General features: G+C 33.3%; 1 protein-coding gene and 1 long non-coding RNA gene across 2 annotated transcripts in view; one reads left to right on the forward strand and one right to left on the reverse strand.

Annotated features, from left to right (window-relative positions):
* Window positions 1-1,821: 1,821 nt before the first annotated feature.
* Window positions 1,822-20,358, reverse strand: part of LOC129944301 (transmembrane channel-like protein) — a 34,540-nt gene continuing 16,003 nt past the window's right edge. Inside the window, exons 7-19 of the mRNA XM_056053648.1 lie at window positions 16,899-17,087; window positions 16,644-16,774; window positions 16,370-16,480; window positions 10,504-10,598; window positions 10,297-10,393; window positions 10,070-10,162; window positions 9,803-9,958; window positions 7,321-8,806; window positions 4,484-4,588; window positions 4,134-4,315; window positions 3,872-4,048; window positions 3,487-3,818; window positions 1,822-3,418 (exon numbers count right to left, since the gene is read on the reverse strand). Of these exons, the coding sequence (XP_055909623.1) occupies window positions 1,941-3,418; window positions 3,487-3,818; window positions 3,872-4,048; window positions 4,134-4,315; window positions 4,484-4,588; window positions 7,321-8,806; window positions 9,803-9,958; window positions 10,070-10,162; window positions 10,297-10,393; window positions 10,504-10,598; window positions 16,370-16,480; window positions 16,644-16,774; window positions 16,899-17,087 (4,632 nt within the window). The 3' untranslated portion in view covers window positions 1,822-1,940. The remainder of the gene's footprint in view (window positions 3,419-3,486; window positions 3,819-3,871; window positions 4,049-4,133; window positions 4,316-4,483; window positions 4,589-7,320; window positions 8,807-9,802; window positions 9,959-10,069; window positions 10,163-10,296; window positions 10,394-10,503; window positions 10,599-16,369; window positions 16,481-16,643; window positions 16,775-16,898; window positions 17,088-20,358) is intronic.
* Window positions 11,885-20,358, forward strand: part of LOC129944309 (uncharacterized) — a 48,243-nt gene continuing 39,769 nt past the window's right edge. The window contains exon 1 of the long non-coding RNA XR_008781413.1: window positions 11,885-11,938. This is a non-coding gene — a long non-coding RNA (uncharacterized LOC129944309). The remainder of the gene's footprint in view (window positions 11,939-20,358) is intronic.

Consider the following 20,358-nt stretch of genomic DNA (forward strand, 5'->3'; position numbering starts at 1 on the left):
AATGCTTTTGAAATATCAAGTGCAATAATCTTACTTTCTCCAAAACGATGTTTATGATTACCAGTGAACCTACTGCTACGAAAGACATACTGTCGGTCATTAAGAAGCTTCCGTTCTTGGAGATATTTCTTAAGCTGAATCAGTGTTTTCGTGACCTTCGAAAGCAGTTACGTGAATGCTATTTGACGATAGTTGAAGGGGAGGAGGATTCACCTGTTTTAGGGACAGACTGGACAAATGCTGTTTTTCATTAGCTCGTAAAAAGACCTGTAGAATAAAAAAGTTTGAAGTCAATATCTTACTTTTTCTTAAGATACTTAATTTGAAAACCATTTTTTAGGTTATTATTTGGATGTTTCTCAAAAATTAACTAAAAGTTAGCAACTTTTCTTTTTTTTATATAAGAAATCTGTTAATTTGATTTTTCTAAAATTTTCACCAGATGTCAGAAACATTATTCTTCAATGAATATAATTATTTTGAATGTAATATTATTTTTTCCGCAAAATATTTAAAGAGACAAATATTTTTGTTCGAATATTTGATTTATAAAAACAAACCGTTGGTAAATTGTTTTCGAATCTGTAATCTTTTGGAGTTAGTATAACACAGTTTATTTAAAGTCGATATCTCTACTGGTTCATTAGATTTGGCCGAAGAAGAAAAGTTCCCGAACTTATGCTGTCAAGCACTCATCGACATTTCTTTTAAAATTTTGTACATATTTATGTTCTAGCTATCTACATTTTTTGAGAAAAATCGGACCGACTAAAATAAACTTATACGGGAAGTACAAAACTTATTCTTACAATATCTCAGCCAATTTTAATTTTTTTTTAAATTCTCAAGCTCCTAAAAAACACCCGATAGGATTTTCCTTTTTTTAAGAGATCAAATTGTTGTGAATTTGAATTGTAATTTTTATATAACATTAGTTTTTGAAATATGCCTCTAAGGTTATGATATGCAATAAAAAACAATACTCCCATTAATAATAAACAGTATGTTGATTTTACAAAGTATAAATCTTTGACTTCTAAAAATAATTTAAATCATTTAAGTCTCTAACTTAGTTTCTGGAAATTCTCATTAGTTATGAGTCTTCATATGATTCTATATGAAATTAAAAGAAAATTAAATTGTATGCTTATGTGGTTTTAAAAAAATGCTCCTTGGATTTAATTTGTAGTTCTGAATTAAAATCAAATTTCGATTTTAACGGTCTATATCCATTTTAAAATTACCCGTTTTCAACAATATTTTTTTTTTTAAATATTCAAAAAAAAACCTTATATGATATCGTTTACTTTCTAGAGCGATTTTGTAATCGGTATGGATTCAGTCCATAATTTTGTTTGACAAAAGGTCCTTATAACTTGTTAAGCTCTTGAAAACCTTCAATGAATAAACAAAGCTGGGCCTTAATGCTTACCAGTAATTTGGTCTATTATTTTTACTCCTAAAAAGCTTAAAGCATTTTGATTTTATTCAAGTTTAAAAAATTATGTGTATTAGCTTATATTTTGTCCAAACTTTTTACATATCCATTCCTCTGTTTTGAAGCTAAATGAATTCCACATTATGGTTTGTGTATCGGATACTCTTTTGGGTTCGTGTCTGTGGCTAAAAAATGAATGATTCAGTTCTGTGTTAAAACAAGCGCCATCTAGTATTTCATATGAAATTTATTCAACGTAGAATTTATGTTCATAATATTTTACATCAAAAAATGATGTATTTGAATTTGCTCATTCATTAGCTTCAAATTTAAACTGACTTCCAGAAGATGAGGCACTTGAAATGCAATCAAAAGTCAAAAACTGTATATTTGTGCAACTACCGTTAGATTTATTATAAGTTTTCTTGCTTCTTATAATTACTAAAACATTTTATTAACGAATTTAAAAATTTGTATCGATAAAAAGTAAAAACCATAAAACTTATTCCAAATCAATATCACCATTTGTAGTAATTGCGTCACCATTTTGCTCTTCAATTGGAGTAGCAACATCCGTGCTGTCATTAACACAATCTATAATGCATTCCTCACTTCCGGTTGTGCTAATGGTTATCGTTGGGATATTATCCGACCACACTGATGCCTGAGAATCTTGACGTGATGGTGATGGTTTGTCCGTCTTCCATCGCTGTGACCCACTTCGAACTAGAGGAGGCGTTGGTCCGGGTTGATCTTCCTCCTCCGAATCAATTGGTGCTTGATGGACCATTTTTTTCATCGACGGAGGAGGAGGAGTGATTGGTTTTGTTTCAAGTTCGGGTTCAGCTTGTGGGAGTAATTTTGGCTCAGATTTAGAAGCTTTGATGAATGAGGGCTGAACTTCGATGGTTGTTGAAGGCGTTGATGGTGGTGAATCACTTGGTGAGTTAAGATCGGCTTTTTTGACAGCTTCACGAACGAAATTCATGAGATTGCCTATTTTATTGCGACCCTTCTTGGAGAAGCTGAAGAACGCCTCTGACTTGCCTTCTTCTTGTGGAGAGGAGGTAAGTTTTTTCTTTTCTGGAGATTCATTAAGTTTCTTCTTCTCCCTTTCTGGAGATGGATCAATGGGCTTCCGCTTCTCTTTCACGTTGGGCGTAGATGGTTTCTTCTTTTCCTTGTCTGACGATGGTGACCCATTGACCTTCTTCTTCTCAACATCCGGAGACTTTTGGAACTTTTTCTTCTCCTTCTCTGGTGAGCCCTTATTTTTATTCTTTTCTCTATCCGGTGAACTTCGAGGCTTTTTCTTCTCCTTCTCTGGTGATCCATCAGCTTTGTGCTTTTCCTTTTCTGGAGATCCAGTATCTCTCTTTTCCTTCGGTTTTTTCTTTTCCATCGTCTTGTCTTCAAGATTAAACGGTTCTGGTCTTGATTTCGGAGAATTCTTCTTCTTCACATTCTTCGGGGCATCCGAAGATTTTTCATTGATAACCGCAAAATTACTGCTGACGATTTTAGCCAATCTCGGTTTCACTGGCATTTCTTCACTTTCCGGTGATTGATTTTGCAACAAACTCATACGTCTTTCAGAAACAACTCTTGAATTCGTATCGGGGTCATTGTCATTATCGCAGTCAACTTTCTTTTCAGGCTTTACTGGCTTCTCCGTCTTCATAGGCTTGTCGGGTTTATTTACCTTGTCTACTTTGAATCTACTCTTGGGTTGTTCCTTATTTTTGGCTTGTTCAGACTTTGCTATTTGAACTATATCAACTAGAGAAGGCTTCCGTGTCCTACGGATTTGTTGAAGCCTCGAGAGTCCAAATAGTTTCTCCTTTGATTCTTCATCATGTGGCAGTGATTCGTGATATTCCGTGTCAGTGTCATCTTCATCTTTTCCTCGCATGTAACTATCATCGTCAGAAGTTGCAGAACCCTTACGAAGAGCTTTCTTCATAATGCGGGCAATAAGTTCTGAAAAGAGAAAGAAGATAGTCCATATGAAAGAGTCATTTCAGGGGGATTGCAAGGGTCTTAGATACCTTTTCTAGCTTGAGTTTTGATTTCCTCATCAAAATCAGGAGCCTGTTGTCCTGTTCCAGTGGGCGTTACTGGTGATGAAGCTTCTAGAACTTTTCTCCATCGGTTGGTCAGCGCTGTCGCAGCCTGTTCATTACTCTTGGTATCCGGTATTTTGAACATCTTCTTCCGTTCTTCTTCTCGTTCTTTCAACAGTTGATTACGAAGGTCTTGGTTTGCCTCTCGTAATGCACCAGTCAGGGAGACCAAGTAATATATGATGAGGGTCAGCAAGAGCAACAAAGGAATCACAGTACTTGGTGAAGTCAGATACTCCAAAGGCTTGTGGAGCTCTCTAAAAATAAGTTATCTCAGTGAAAAAAAAAATAAAAAGTCTTTAGAACTTACGGTGGAAGTCCTTTAATAATAGTAGTTGTAAAGAACTCAGAAATTCTATCATAATCCGAGAATGGTCCACAATGCCACGAAGGACGCAACCATACTATCGCATAGCCCACTGGCAGAACACACAAGAATAACATTGTCAATAGAAGTGACAGATAAAAGTTATTAGACTTCGAAGCTCTGCCAAGAAAACAAAAAAAAAACAAAAACAAAGCATTATTTAACTTCCAAATCCCAAATGATTTACACAGCCTTCTTAACTTACTTAAAAACAACTTCATGCGGCACATTACAAGTTAGCACAATCCACGACCGCAAGTACATCAAAATCATAAGCTTCACAAAATTAATGATCACAAGTCCTGGCGAAAAGAAAATCCCCATCCATACTTGTCCCTGATTGTAGACCAAATTTAAAATACTCTCGGCAATTTTAAAGTCTCCGTACTTTAAAAAACCATGAAGGAGAAGCGGCGAGAAGAAGAAAACGAGGATAAAAATATATGTACAAAATATATATATAAATGGGAGGCAAATTTGAAACTAAATGTTTCCTTGATGATTGAGAAAGAAAATGGGAAGGGAAGAGGTTTTTAAATGGATGAATTGACATACCTGGGGGAAAGTCTTCTCCATGTCCCAACACCAGTATTTATTTACGTAGCGTACGAAGAGAGCTCGCAGGAAGTCGATGCAAAGTGGTGCCACTATGGACATTATCTGCAAATTAAGTTGGCATTATGTAAATAAGGGAAGTTTACTGTGCGCTTATAATATGCAACCGGAAGTGAGTATAGTTAAACAGAAAGGGGTTTTGTGTTCTACGGTATCCTTTAGGAGTAAAAGCATGGGTAGAAGTGGGAGCTAGGGTGATAGTTTTCTATTACACTCTTGACTTGCCTGTTGTGTTTATAGAGTATCTGGTTTTGCTATATAAAGTGAAGGAAGTGGCATTAAATGCAGTGAATTAATAGTTAGACAAGGATCTCTAATTGCATCATCAACAGGATTTTGAGGTTTTGTGTTTTATCTACAGAATTCTCTTTAACTTTTGAAATCCATACATGTTGTTATTTTCGTTTACTTTGAAGCAGAAGTTGCACGAAAATGTAATTTCCGCAATTCTCTTAAATGGCGCCCAACGTGGAACATAGTTTGAAATTCAGATTTGCTTTGAATTTAACCAATTTTGTGGCCAAAAGAGTGTAAGGTTTGATGGAAAAGAATACTTAGTGCCACAAAAAAGAGGGAACCTTTTTGAGAAATCTGATTGATGAATGATGCAAAAAAATGTTGACCCAAATTGCCGTAATCAAAGTTCAGTTGTATTTGTATGCTTAAAACATTTCCTCCCTCTCTCTCTTGACTCGATTTCGCAGTATTTCATAATCCATCGATTGAATCATCAAAATATTTCGATAAGTCCTTGAGAACATTGGTACCTACGTCTGTAAGCCGCCTGTTGAACCCTCATGCGGCAGCTTAAAATTGCTCTGCACAGACAGAAGAAAGCCGGAAGAACTTTTCCAATTTCTCTCCTCTCCTATTCTGTTTTTATTTTGCTTTTTTGTTTTTCCTTTTTTTTGCTGTTTTTTTTTGTTTTTTTGCTTTTTTGTTATATGCAAAATCCAGTATGCAATCAGACTTTTTGTTCTTTCTCATCAAAGTAGTGTAAGGAACAACCCATCAACCAAAGGACTTACATTTGTAGGTTTTTTCTTTTTGTTCTTCATTTTCGTTTGCCTCTTTTTCCCCGATATAGCTCAATGTATCTATCTACATGACGTAAAAGAGGAAAACATTTTCCATTCAAAAATAAAAAGTATTTTTTGAATTTTTCAAAAAACACAATTTCCATACCGTATCGGAATGGCAGAATGGCATTGATGGGTTTGCAGAAGTGTGTCGGGAAAGGGATTTGGAAACCCACCAATACCAAATTACTCTAGGGATTTATTGTGGTGGAAGTAATTGTGTTCTTCAGTTGGTTGTAAAAAAAAGGAGACAACAGAAAAAACCGAAAACAGTAATCATCTTGTTCTTAGCAGCAGAAAAATAGGACATGGAGGGAATATGTGTGTAGTGTAACAAGGGAAGGCGATTAAGAATATGAAAAAACTCTGGGTTTAGCTAGAAGCTTTTAAAAATACTGTGAACGACTTGTTTGCAAGGGATGTGAAGTGTAGTGTTGTGTAGAAACGATGTGATGGGAAACAATGGTTTTCTCGAAGGTAAACAAATTTCTATATTTTCTAACAATAATTCCTTGGAGGTTTCGTATTGGGAATGTAAATGTAAAGTTAATGCAGTTGTCGAAATGAATATGGACGATAAATTGGGTGCTGGTACGGAATTATTAATACTCCTAAAGAAATATGGAGATATTTAAACTACTACTTCTAAAAACTATTGCACCAACAATTTCTTTAAGTTGATCAACAAATACATTTACGTAATCTAGAAAATCGCTTTCTAAAGAACGTTTAAGGATGTGAAGACTAATACTAGGTATTGTACTCCCTCTTTGATTTCTTTTTCCATGATTTGTTAATTTTCTTCAAATGAACTTGATAGTTATTTACCACAAAAAGTCATGGAAATTCAGAGTTAAGAAATATCCCTATTCAATCTATTTAAATAACACAAAGAAGATGAGCGAAACAGAAGAACTGGTGAATTGATAATATTTTAATGAACTCCTGAAGAAAGGCGTAGTAGACCTAATTTCAAGCTAAACAAGACAAAGTTTATATTTAAGAATTTTAATTAGTTCCAAAACTAACAATACTCAACAACTAATAGTGAAAGTAGAGAGTTTCGTTAGAGAAATTATCCAATATTTGGTGGAATGACTTTCTCAGCTCCGAGCACATTGCTCAGACCGTTTCACTTAAATGTCGAATAAGTTATATCATAAAGCTACGATTATTACAGAACAATATATCTTCACTAATAGGTGTTAAACATCTTACTGGTATTCCGACCCCATTTCATCTCAAAAGGAGAAGTATTTACGAAAACGGGTTAGGAACCTTTTGACACTATTAAATTTAGTCACAAGTGGAATGGAATTGGACACACGTTTCCAAAAAGTAATGATTCCATCGCAGGACAAGGAATTCATTGGATTCCCCTCACTAGAGAGTTCAGAAGAATTGGGAGAGCGAGAAGCAAGGTTAAGAGGACTTTTAGAAATTGAGGAAGGAGGACCCCAAAAACGTTCGATAGTTCGTATTAGTAATTGAGGTTATATGCCCTGCTTACGAGCACCCACAAACTTGAACAAGAATTGACAAATAAAATTAAGATCCTGAGCAAGTTCATGTTACCCAGCTGTATCCACTCTGGAATCAGGAAGTTATACAACTGAAAAATTAAAATCCTTACAATTGCGTTTAAGTGCACGAAAATACCAAGTATAATAAAATTTCATCAACATATCACGCACTCACCATATCAAAAACAATGATTTTTGAAAGCTCCTGCCCCAACGATGTCTCCCAGCACATTGATGTCAAGTTGCGACGAACATTTTCCAAGATGAGCGTTATATTCTTTAGCTTTTCCTCATGGTATTGTATTTGGATTTGAGGAGCTATTGTGGTTGTGGTACTGAGAGTTGTGGAATCGGTGGCCATTGCAGACGATAAGTCGTCTACTTTAATGGGTGGCATGGGAGTGGTACAGTATTCTGGGGGAATTGTGACACACACAGTTTGGGTGCAGCTTTTAGCCTGCATTTGTTTATCACTGATTGAGACGGCAATAGTCGAAATAGGGGTAGTTGGATTGGTGGTATCATCCAGCTTCTCTTCCTCAGTTGATGATGTTGATGATGATGATGATGGCCATGTTGAGGATGAAGTTGGTTCATCGGGCTTTAGAGTGGATATATATTCGAGGACTTTGTCACGTACAGGATCCATTACTGTTGACGTCGTTGTGGTAGGCATAGTTGCCATGAGCTCCGTCAGTGTTGACAAGCTGGATACGTCAAGGGTATAGGTGGTTTCTGAGGCAATATTCAAAGTTGTGCCAGATTCTGTTGTGTCATCAGAAAGGTCTGTGTAGTCGGTGCCCCCGCTTGTAGAAGGTGATGCGTATTCAGTTGACAGAATTCCGATTGAACGTCTTACCCTTTCACCATCGTCATTGGCATTTTGTTCCTGCTCCAGCTCTTCCATATCCATGGACAAAAAGTTATCAAAATAGTCATGATATTCGAAATAGGTATCGTTAAACTGGGATCGATAATCCTCGCTGGTTGCTGACGACGACGGCGATGACGATGATGGCAATGGTGATGGAGATGAACTCTCAAAAAACGTCGATGTACTACCAACACTGCTGCTACTACTCCAGTCATCCCTCGTAAATGGATAAACTGAGGCATTATTGGGATTTGTTATTAAATCGTTTAAGTTGGTTGTTGATGTTAGGAAGTCGACAGTAGTGTTAACCACATCATATGGTGTTGTAGCAGTAGTAGATGATGATGGTGATGATGATGACGATGTGGAAGATGGACTTGTAGTCGACCATGTCTCTGAGACAAGAGGAGTTGTACTTAAGTTTAGCAATAACATCGATGTAGTAAATGTTCGTGTTGCCGAGGGCAATGGAGGAATTGAGCAGTTCACAGGAACGATAAAACACATTGTTCGATTGAACAAATTTCCCAAAGTCGTTGATGGAGTTGGGGAGTAACCTAATGGCGCAGGAGATGAGTTGAAATCACTTGAATTCCAATTACTAGTGGTGGTAGTGCTCGTTAGAAGATTTCCCAATACAGCAATCATTTTTTCAATTTGATTTTTCTCCGAAGTTGCATTTTGATCGATTTCCTTTAATAGCTGAAGGCTTTCATCTTTGCCCGTGATTTTATAGATGAACGAGAACATCAACGAGTATAAATTCAGCAAATTCAGAATCATAATTCTAAAAAATATCAGAATATTAAAAAAGACCGAAAAATGCATGTTTTACAAAAAATACGTGACATAAAATTGTAGACCTCTTCAAATTCTGATAAGAAAACTAAGATAGTTAAGAATTATAAGGCCTTATATCTAGATCGGTTAAAACTCTTTCACCTAATTCAATCTTTTCAAAAATTTCCGAAATCAGCAGAACTGAAGAAATATAAAATAATTATTCTAAAATTTTCTAGAAAAATTAACTGCCTAATAAACTTCGTTCTAAAATACATAAACTTGGAAAAAATAATTAAATTTTTGCCTGATCTTCTTGTTAGTCCTTGTTTACTAAGCATTGAGGTATTTTTGAACTTCAGCTCAATATTATTAATTTTATTTTAAAAATAACCTTTTATCTTGTGAGTGTATAAAAAAAGTCTTAAAATCATGTCTGCTCAGGCTCTTTTTGTTAAATGCCAGTCTTCTAATAACCCACTAAACTATTTGAATTCCCCTTTTTAAAATGCCAAAAAGTCCGATAATAACATTTTTTTATTAAGATATTGGGTTAAAAGATATGGGATTTTTAAAAAACGGGTTTAGGATTATAAAAAGTGGGATTTCAATGGTGGGTTTTTTAATAAACTTATTTATAAAAAGCAGAATATTGAACCCAAGCCTTTGTTTTTCATTTCCTTGAAATAACAAATCAACTAAGATTCTAAACTATTTTAAAATCTCTTTTTAAAATCCCAATTAATCTAGATAATCACGTTTTTATCCAAGAAAAAGGGTTATAAGATATGTGATTTTAAGCAGTGGGATTTAACAAACGTTAGTCCGAAATTATTTAAAGTGGAACTTTAAGAAACCTGATAATAAAAAACAGGATATCATTTTCTTAAAATATAAAATTAACTGTGTTAAAAGTTTTTTTCATAATATATTCTCAATTGCTTTGTTTCTACTCATGTCAAAAACTATAAAGCAAGGCGCATTTTCCAACACTTTTTAATACCTTGCTAATTGAAGTCGTAACTGTTGCCTAGGATGCCAATTCTCAAAAAGTCCTAATGCATCAAAAATCATCGGTAGAAAAAATGACAGCAAAGTCATTATAACGTTGACCTCATTCCTTCGATACCACGATGCGTTGGTTCCAACTGTTTCAGACCTAAATTCAACCAAAAAAAAAAAACAAAAACAAGAAAACTTTATTAAAAATTTGCAAATTTTTTGGGGTTTTTCATTTTTTTAATTTAAAATACAAAATATAATCAATAACCTGTCAACAGCGGACACCACAGTATATCCAGACGCAGCCAGAAGGCCAATAACTAAAATATTCACAAGAATCCTTTGAAGTATGATACGCCAACTGGGGTTTCAAAAACCAAAAGGAAATGAAGACAGAGAGAAAAAGATAGAAGAAAAATATTATTATTTTCCTTTCACATTCATTGTTTGCAACTCGTAAATGTAATGTATATATGTATTGTTGTATATGCGTACTTCCGGTTATCCTTTTTCTTTTCGGCCTCCTCAAGCAGAGCTTCCTTGAAGCCAACAACAACAGATGCTATCCTATTATGTGCCGTTTCCGCATGACCTTAATAAATAATAAAATTCAGAAAACAAAAATAAATTCATATATATAAGAAATATGATGGAAATTAAATAACCGTTATGAGATATAAAATGGAGAAATTCAAACTTTACCAATCATAAAATCCCACCCAGTGAAGAGTTTCCATGAAAATATACACTCGTCATCTTTCGATGAAAGCTTTGAGTTCCTTGAATTTTCTGCCATCCTGATCATGATGGTTATTTGCGGGGTTGTGCGATGGGGGAGAGATAGAGAGAGCAAAAGGAAGAGTGTAATAATTGACTTTGGATTATTATTAAACTAAAACGGAAGAAATAATAATAACAGCGTTTACAAAAAAAACTCTCAAGTCAACAAATTGTTATGTGTCGCATCATCCCCCACAGTGCTCTATGACCTAATTTACTCCCGGTAGCGGTACTGTTGCTGCAGTGAATATAAATATAATATAGTGTCGATAGTGTAGTTTTATACGAGAATAGCTGAAGTCACGAGGTGCCGGATGAGTATAAATTAATAAACAACAAGGACTTCCGTCATATTTCACAACTTAGAACTGTGATGAAAGTCTCGAGTATAACAGGAACTACTAAATACAGCTATACAAAATGTATAAATATTGTTGTCAAACAATTGCGACTCTAAGGATATATGAGAAGATAACTGTTGCTGATGTCTTCCGTCTTACCGTCTTAGCGGGGAGGATCTTTGTTGTGGTGTTGCGTTGGCGTTGGCTTTGGCTTTGGCTTTGGCGTTAGCTTAGCGTGTCGGTGACTATAATATGTACCTACTTGTCGGTAATTCTAGTCACGTACCAAATTGCTTCTCCAAATTAATTGACAATGAATTTTATTGCTAGGATGTTCTATTGTGCTTCAATATCTCTTAAGGTATATATAATTATTTATAAATTGGAGTCTTATCTCATATAGAAGATTCTGTGATGTACTCGTATAAAGGCAAGAGAGTAGAATTTTATGGGATTTTCCTGTAGATGAATGTACACATACATAAGTGGTAGATAGAAAGCAGGCTTAATGATAATAAAGTGATTATTATGTGAGAATAATCTGATAATAAATGCGCGTTGTTAAGAAATTAACCTAAAACTCCCAATGTTCGCATTGTTAGTTAATTTTCTGGAAATGTCACATGTGTGAAAAGAAAATGAGCTTTGGAAAAAAATGAACACAGACAAAGTGATTGATAAAGTCTTAAATCCTTAAAAAAAAAGATTATTTTGAATTGAATATTTAAATAAGGACTTTTCTATTTCAAAATTTTTAGTAAATTTTGTAAGTACTCATAATCTTACAAAGAAATAGAAAGTTTTATATCTTCATATATGCATTTTTGGACATACCTGCAAATATTTTTAAATGCATTTAAGGTTTTAAAAATACTTTCTTATATATATGATAGATAGATAGTAAAAAAACACCAGCTTTAAACCATCTTTTTTAATTTGTTTCAAAACTTTTTTTTATTATAGATTGACCAGATAAATATTTTAACTGAGGACGTGTCCAATGAATTTTGTTTTCGGTAAGTTGTTTAAAGGTTACAAGTTTTTGTTTAAGTTAAATTTTGATGTTTTAAAAGTTTTTGTTTTAGTTAAATTTTGATGCAAATACGGCTTTAAAAATTATGATTTGAGTATTGATCCTAGAATCAACTTTTTCTCAACAAATCTATAATGTTGGTTTCTGTTTTTCATTCTCATTGAACACATCCATTCATTTGACAGCTAATATAAAGATAATTTAATATAAATATTATGAAGTCCTATTTCATATCTCTGTTAACTCATTTTAACTTGCGGCACAAAGGACCTATATGGCTTGGAATTTGTACAAAATTTATAACTTCAGATTTTAATCAAACATGACATGACGATTATAAAAAGGTAGAAAAAATCGCGATTCTGTTCGTTCTACGGACCAAGCAATTAAATCGATTGAAACCAAACTTATTAAGGTTTTAAGCAGGTTAGTGTTAGGCAGTTTTAAAATTTTGTTTTTAAGACTAAAAATAACAGTAACACTATACAAATTTTTGGTTAAAAATCATCAATTTAAATTTTCTCAAGAGCTAATGAACCAATATTTTTTACAAAAGCTCTTACACTGTCTTAATAATATTTGATGATCGAAAATGTCAAATTATACTTTTTAGATTTTTAAAAATACGTTAAATAATTTTAAACCAAAATTGAAAAATTGAATGTACTCAAGTTCATTTTAAAAAATTATTTATAAATCAAGGTAGTGGAGTCAGGCAGGGCTGCATTCTGTTGCCAATATTGTTTTTGTTGGTGATAAACGATGTACTGCACGCAGCTCTGTCAGGTAGAGAAGGAATCCAATGAACTTTGACATCCTATTTAAAGCACTTGGATTACGCGGACGGTGTTTACTTACTCTCTCACAGGATCATGGATCTCCATCAAATGACAACAAGTGTGGAGAAAGAAGCAGAAAATTAATTCCTACAAAACAAAAATGGTCAGCCGTGGAACCCGACCATCATCTCAAATAGATATTTCCTCGCAGCTGGTGGAAAAAGTGGAAAGCTTTCAATACCTTGGAAGTATCGTCTCTATCGAAGGCGGAACCAAAAAAGACGTCATCTGCCGCATCGGAAAAGCAAAAGTGGCGGTCAGTATGTTGTCGAAAATTTGGAGGAATAACTCTATCAGCTTAAGAACACTGCTACGAATCTTTGTTTCTTTATTGCTGCAGCACTTGGAAGGTTACTTAAGCCATTACAAAAAAGAGGCGGGATGAGACCCACACTGATAACTTCCATCCCTTCTGTAGACTTGTCTTGCTTAAAAGTTTGTCTATATGTACTCGTATAAATTTTTGCCAAATTTGCGTACTATTTTTTGTAGATTTTATTTTCAATGATAAAACGGACTGTTGGATTTTTATATAAAAATTACTGAATATCGAAAACAATATTTTCCGTGAAATAAAATTGAAGCCAATATCTACAATTTTTGAAAAGATATCTGAGTCGAAAATCATTTTTACTTTTTGTAAAAAAACTGTCAATTCGATTTTTCTCAACATTTTTCAGAATGTTGAAAACAATATTTCTTATAAGATAAAATAAGTTTGAAGCCCAAATTTCAAGTTTTTGAAAAGATATTTGAATCGATATTCAATTTTTACCAACTTCAAGTAATGCTTTTTTTAGATTTTTATTTTTATAAAAAAAAACTGTCAATTCGATTTTTCTCAAAACTTTTTCAGATGTCAAAAACATTATTCTTTGTTGAAAGAATTTTTTTTTGAGATGAAATCATTTAAAAATATAATTTTGGACCTGACAAATTTTTTTTCAGTTTTTTTGATTTATAAAAAAAAACTTTATATAGATTTTTTTTTCAAAAAATATACTTCTTTGATATCACGTTACAATATATTATATACAATTTAATTGAAGTCTCTAGCGTCTTTGGTTCGTAAGATGTTAGGGTTAACCAAAATTTTCACCTTTTTTTCAAACTGCTATGGTAAAAAACACCACCCACGCAATTTTCTTGAGAGCCCTTTCTGCATCTTTCTGCCTTATTATCTGTATAACAAAATTTATTTGAAGTTGATATTATCTTTTCTGGTTCTTGAGCTATGGAGGACGAAAAAAACGTCGCGAACGTACGAACGTACGGACGTACGGACGTACGAACGTACTTACACACGCACGCACAGACATCTTTCTGAAAATCTTTTATTTCGACTCTTGGAACCATACATTCTTGAATAGATGCCTTCGTAACGTCTTAAGGATTTTGTGGCCAAACCGTATATCAAATGAGGTCCTTCATCGAATTAACCTATAGACTCTAAAATACGAAGGCGTAAGTGGCAATGGATTGGACATACGCTTCGAAAAGGTAACGACTGCACTGCAGGCCAAGCAATGCAATGGAATCCGCTCACACAAGAAGAAAGAAGAGCTGGACGACCGAGAAGCATATAGCACAGGACAGTCGAGGCGGAATCAGCGGTTAGTAGGCAAGAGTTAGAGGGAGCTAAAACACATCTCCGGAAACCGTACACGATAGCACCATCGTAGGTGTAGTAGAGGCCCTATGCCCCTTAACGGGTTCCCAATAACTTAACAGGTCTGAGGACCTAAGTAAGTAAGTAAGGTTTTTTTTATTAGTTAAATGGTATTGATATTTTCTAAGAAAAACTTGTATTATTGTAAGTATCTATTGCAACCAGTTTTTGGATACAGGATAAGGTTAGTTCGATCCAGTCGTGCCCATTTTATAATAGTTTTACCCCTTTCAAAATGCGTTACCAAAATTTTGATGTTCTGATCAGTACCAAATGTGTATTGTAACTAAGTAGTTATTTAAATGCTTTGTTTCGAATTTTAAAAAAAGCTTAAATTATGATTATATCTGATACTTAGGTACTTTCATTTCAAAAATAAAAACCTGTTTAAAAAGCACAAACAAATATCTTCAAAAAGTTTTAAACTACTCGAAATGTCTGGTTTTGACTATGGGTCCTGATTATTGAAACACATGTTGTTTCGAGACCCTTAAAAAATAGCAAAAATACAATACACCGTTTTGTTCTTGCTTTACCCGAGTTCCAGCAACTTTAGAAAAAAAGTATCATTGTAATTTCTGAAACTGATTATTAGCTTTTTTAATTTCTTAGAATACATTAAAAGTTTGGGGATTTTTGAAAGTTCGACATTTCCAATATAAATTAAATATCAAACATTGTTTGACTGTACAAATTTTCAAAAATATTCCTTCAATATCCTTACTACACTTTTAAAAATTTTTAATTCTACTTGCGAGCGATTGTGGGTAAGAAATATCCTAGATGGATCTTCAAACGCGTTTTTCTAAAAGTTAAATTTTTCAAATTGATTTGGAATTTCAACTGAGTACTGTTGAAAATTGACTATTTTTTGTTAAATAAACAAAACTTTTAAAAGCTTTGAATCCGACATTTCATTACAAAAATTTTGTAGGACATTGATATTTTTTTTTAAAATTGTAGGATATTTTTGACTATTATTTCAGCTGCTCTATCGTCCGTCAATCTTGTTTTGATTACATCTTTATTTTTATTTAAATACAAATAAAGTAATAAACGTTCCATTTACAAAACGATATGGCTTTTTATTAAACTGCATAAACTTATTCATAAATTGAATTTTCTTTGGATGCGTCAGAGCTGTCTGACATCTTAAATTTTATTTCAATACGTTTGGATCTGTCAAAACGTTTCGCTTCTACCGCTTTCAGATAGCGCGTTCCATGCGATATTTTGTTCCCTAAATTTCAAAAAATGCGAATCTATAACAACATTTTCATGATCCTTAATTTTGTTTGGGTTCAGTTTGAAAAATATCTAGATTTATGAACACACATATTTTTAATTATATTAAAATTATAACTTAACCAAAACTGATGCTGGTAAAGAGATCTAGTTTAGAAAAATGTACCCTTAGAACGTTGTATGAATCTGATGGGAATTTAGAATAATTGTTTATTGCTCATAAATCGTTTTTGAAAGTCATTCTCGACGTAACTAATTTCAAACAGTGCTAAAATCATAAAAATTTATTTAAGTTGACTCAGAAATAAAGCAGGAGTCCTTTTCAATGAAATAATGCCTTTTCTAAATTTACACATAATCTGGCGTCAAATCTGGTATTTCTCATTATCAAATAAGACTTCATAATCCACTACACAATTCACGAACAAAAAATCAAAACTACCGATTTTTACGCAAAGTCTCTTCCCATTAAAATGACAAAGTTGTACCATGGGTACTTAATTTAATTTTCTCAAAATTGATTTCTTCAAAACCCTCTGTGACTTTTCAACCTTCGTTTGCCCCAGATGTGACATAAGACTTTTGCCTTTTTAAATAAACCCAAACAAATTAAGAAAAACCTTAACTTTAAAAATATGTTGGTATATAAAATCTTACTCACTTTCGTAAAGTTGCAACAAAACTATAAACATAAACAGCAACAGCTGTTAAGAAATACGCCAATGGTAGATTGTAACCTTTCCGAGTTGCTCCTGATTTACTCGAATAATATCTGTAAATTGAATTTGAAAAAAAAATATATTCCAAATAATAATAAAATTTTATTTAAAAAGAAAAAAAGGTCAACGAGCAAATTATCACAACATTCATTGATTTTCCATTCAGTACTCTATTTTCGACCTCGACATTCTCCCACAACACATCGTATCACTTACCCATAAAATAACGGTGAATACTTAAGATATCCTTCGAATTCCCAAATTGTAAATAGATTCCCGGCAACTTTCATTTCTCGTTCTGACATTTTTTTCCTTGGATCTTCCTCATTTGGATTTGTTGAAAGGACCTGTGCGACGATGACGACGACGTATATTTTTTTTAAAAGATGAAGAAGAGAGAACTCTTTAAAGTTGGTTCACGTTCTTTTATCGAAAAGTTCCCGGAAGGACGAAAAAATAAAATAAACTTACTTCAGGTGCAATTACGAAAGCTACCAACGGTATAGTCATCATTATATTAACCCATAAAAGCCATCGAAGAAATGTGAAATAGGAGGCGACACCCGATCCAAAGTGTGATTCGATTTCTTTAATACGAAGTTCCCATGGAATCAGGACCGTAAGGAAGCTGCTCGTTTCACGTTTCCAATGGCGCCAACGCTGTTTGCGAAAATGAGGTGACAGTTGTTGTGAAATGTGAATCGATAGGTTTGGAGGTTTTGGTGGTCGGAGGAATGAAGAATGAGGGATGAGGATTGAGGAATGATTTGGTGAAATGTGATATTGACATTGGTAATGACGTTTTGATAATTTGAATATTATAGAAATACTGTGATTGAGTGAGACTCTTGAATAACTACGACTACAACGACGATGACTCACGGCGGTGCGGCGGTGGTGATGGTAGTGATTTCGATGATGAAAGGAGAGTGGGCTTGATATCGATTTGAAGGGCCCCAGATGGCCTTTAATGTTACTCTACATAGTGTCATAGGCATAGCGTCAAGTTGAAGGGTCTCATTTTTTCTTCGTCTCGTTTCCAACTCCTACAGTCGTTTTCAACAACGTTTGCCAGCATAATTTTCTAGCTCAGTGAGTTTTTCGGGGTATAGGATTTACTCTTGGTTTTCTTTTTCTCTCTTTTTGTACGAAATTCAATTGAGTTTACATTGTATGCTAGAAGTTTCAGAATTTACCCACCTGCCGGCGAAGCGTAGGTTTTGGCTACATCAGCTACAGGAAATTGGAGCAGTTAACAGCAGCATGCATGGAATGCTTAATGTTGAAATACTAACATTTTTATTGTTGTATGTTCTACATACGGATACGGGTACAGTGTTTGAAACAGCTGAAAGAGGGGGCTGTAATATATTCCAAAATGTACGTATGTAGGTACCTAACCTAACAAGTTCGTTTTTTCTCTTCTCTCGAGGAAGTTGAAAGAAAATGCAAATTCAGAAGAAATAAGCTAATATACTACCTCCCTTAGTTAGGAAAAAGGTTTGAGAAAAGGCTGACGAGGGGTGGTAAACACACACGAAAACAGGAAGATATCTGATACCTGTCTAATGTTAATATTCAAATGAATGTGATGCTAACGTGTTGAACATATCTGCTATATCTTTCGAGTTGATTCGTATCTAAAGTTAAAACCATCAGGAATCCCACATCACGAACGAAAAAGAAGCCGAATTTTTTTTCTTTGTTTTTTTAATTCAACGAACTTTTTCGAACTTTTCGGGAGGGCAAACTCTTGGAAAAACCTTATACAACCCCCAGAGGCTTAAGAATACCTCCGACTCTTCATATCGTATGAAGCGACGAGAAGATGTGATGTCGTTCCGCTTTTTACTTGTTTTAAAAATCTGTTAAGCGAATATATGTATGTTTGTGCAGGTATCGTGCTTAACTGATGGGTGTAAAAATAAACTTCGTAGCTGTTTTTAGGATTCATTCATTCTTTAACTTATTTATATTAAAGTGAATATTTATAGGGATTTTTTTTCTAACACGTGTTCCATGTCTTGAAGCCATGTGATGATGGGTGTTCTTTTTTTTTGGATTTTGTTGAAAAGAAAATTTAAGAAAATTTTGAATTCAACTTGTTAGAACCAAAATTTAAAAGGATTCAGAGAAACAAAAAGATCTAGAAAACTTTTGAAAATATTTACATAAACTTATGAAAAGTAAAAGTAAAACGTGAGTTCTAAAGGTTTCAGCAACTTATAAAAGTGGGTTTATGTTTTTGAATTATGTGAGTTATGAACGAAGGAGATATGTTTCCTTGATGATGTAAGAAAGAGTGGAAGAAGTGAAAGTGGTTCGATTTTCAAGGAACGAAAAAGTTTGACAAGTGTACTGAGCAAGGTAAAAACAAAAACAACTTAATGCTTACCTTCAATTTAAACCCAAATAACTTCTACAAAATAAGATATAACACGTGTGTATTTTTAATTATGGAAGGGGGAGATATTACATTTTTGAAGTGATGAAGAGATTGACCAATTTTTTTGTAAAATTAATTACCGAACTTAGAAATAAATGTTGAAGACTTTAAAGATTACTGTTTTAAAGTTTGTCATTTGTCACATATCTCAAAAATTCATTAAAAATTGAAAACATAATTTTTATTGAAAATTGCTGTTAACTTTCAATTTTGTCAAAGGCTAAAAGTTTTCGTAAAGAATCTGGAGAGAGTCGAACTTGGATCAAAAAGAGTTTTTTTTTATTGTAAAAATCAAGGTTTTAATGTTTGACTCTTCTTTTGGAACATTATTTTTGGGCTGACTGAAACAAAAGTCAATAGGACATTTATTTGAGAATTTGGGTCATTTTGCGATCAATATTTTAATTTGCTGAAAATTGAACTTTTAAGTAAACAAAATAAACGTTATAAAACACTGCACCTGTTGTGTTTGAGGTACCTATGTAATTTATTTGTATATTTTCAACTGCATTTGTGAGTTCCCGAAACTAAACTAGAAACCAGAGAAAATATTTTTGTTGGAAAAAACGACTGAAATTTTTTTCAAGTAAGACAAAGAACTAGGATAATTTTGGAACATAAACAAGAAATATCAAAATTGTTTACTGTAGAAATAGAAAGACAATAGGTCTTATTTCCAGTGAAGTACGTATGGGGTTTTCCAACTCCTGACTTTCTTTTCACAGTTTTCACTTTTCAATTTGCAACTTTGCAGGCAAATTTTAAGTGTCTCATAAAATTTGCAAAGTGAAAAAACTGATAATTTTTCAGACTTTATTTGAAAAGTTAAAATTAAAAGTGTTTCACTATTGAAAAATACAGTTTTGCAATTAATTCATATTTTGAAAAGTTGCGAAGTAAATGGTGTTTATTTGTTGAAAATATTCAAATACATAAGAAAATCTTTCTTGAGAAAAAAATTTCTAGGCTATGTCTGAACCACTTCGTGCTAACTAAAAAGTGTTAGGGAGAAATTCATCAATGATAATATTGGAAACTCGATAAATTGCTCTTTAAGAATTTAAAAACTTTGCTTTTTCCGTCCATATATTCAACACTGTGATATTAGGCTCCATTCTCAAACCAATTTAGTGTTGACAAAAGTTGTTTCAAGGGACTTTAAAACATGTTCCCTTGAAGGTTTGAATTAAAGTTTATTTAATTTTAAACAACACGAATTTGTTAATTGAGAAATCTCTTTTGTCAAAAAAATCATTTACAGTTTTTCTATATTCTTAGTTTCAGTACTCATTATTAACTATTGTTAATTTCTTCCTTTTCAAAATATTCTTCAAAACGATTCATTTTCAGCCATGTCCATTGTGTGTTTCATTATTGTGTTATTCACTTTTTCATTTTTAAAGCGGTTAATTTATTGTTTTATAAGTTTTCGACAAATTTTAAAAACAAACTCTTATTTGCAAATAACATTTTGTCTTTGCTTAT

Source organism: Eupeodes corollae, chromosome 2, assembly GCF_945859685.1.
Source record: "Eupeodes corollae chromosome 2, idEupCoro1.1, whole genome shotgun sequence".
In the NCBI taxonomy this organism is placed as follows: Eukaryota; Metazoa; Arthropoda; class Insecta; order Diptera; family Syrphidae; genus Eupeodes; species Eupeodes corollae.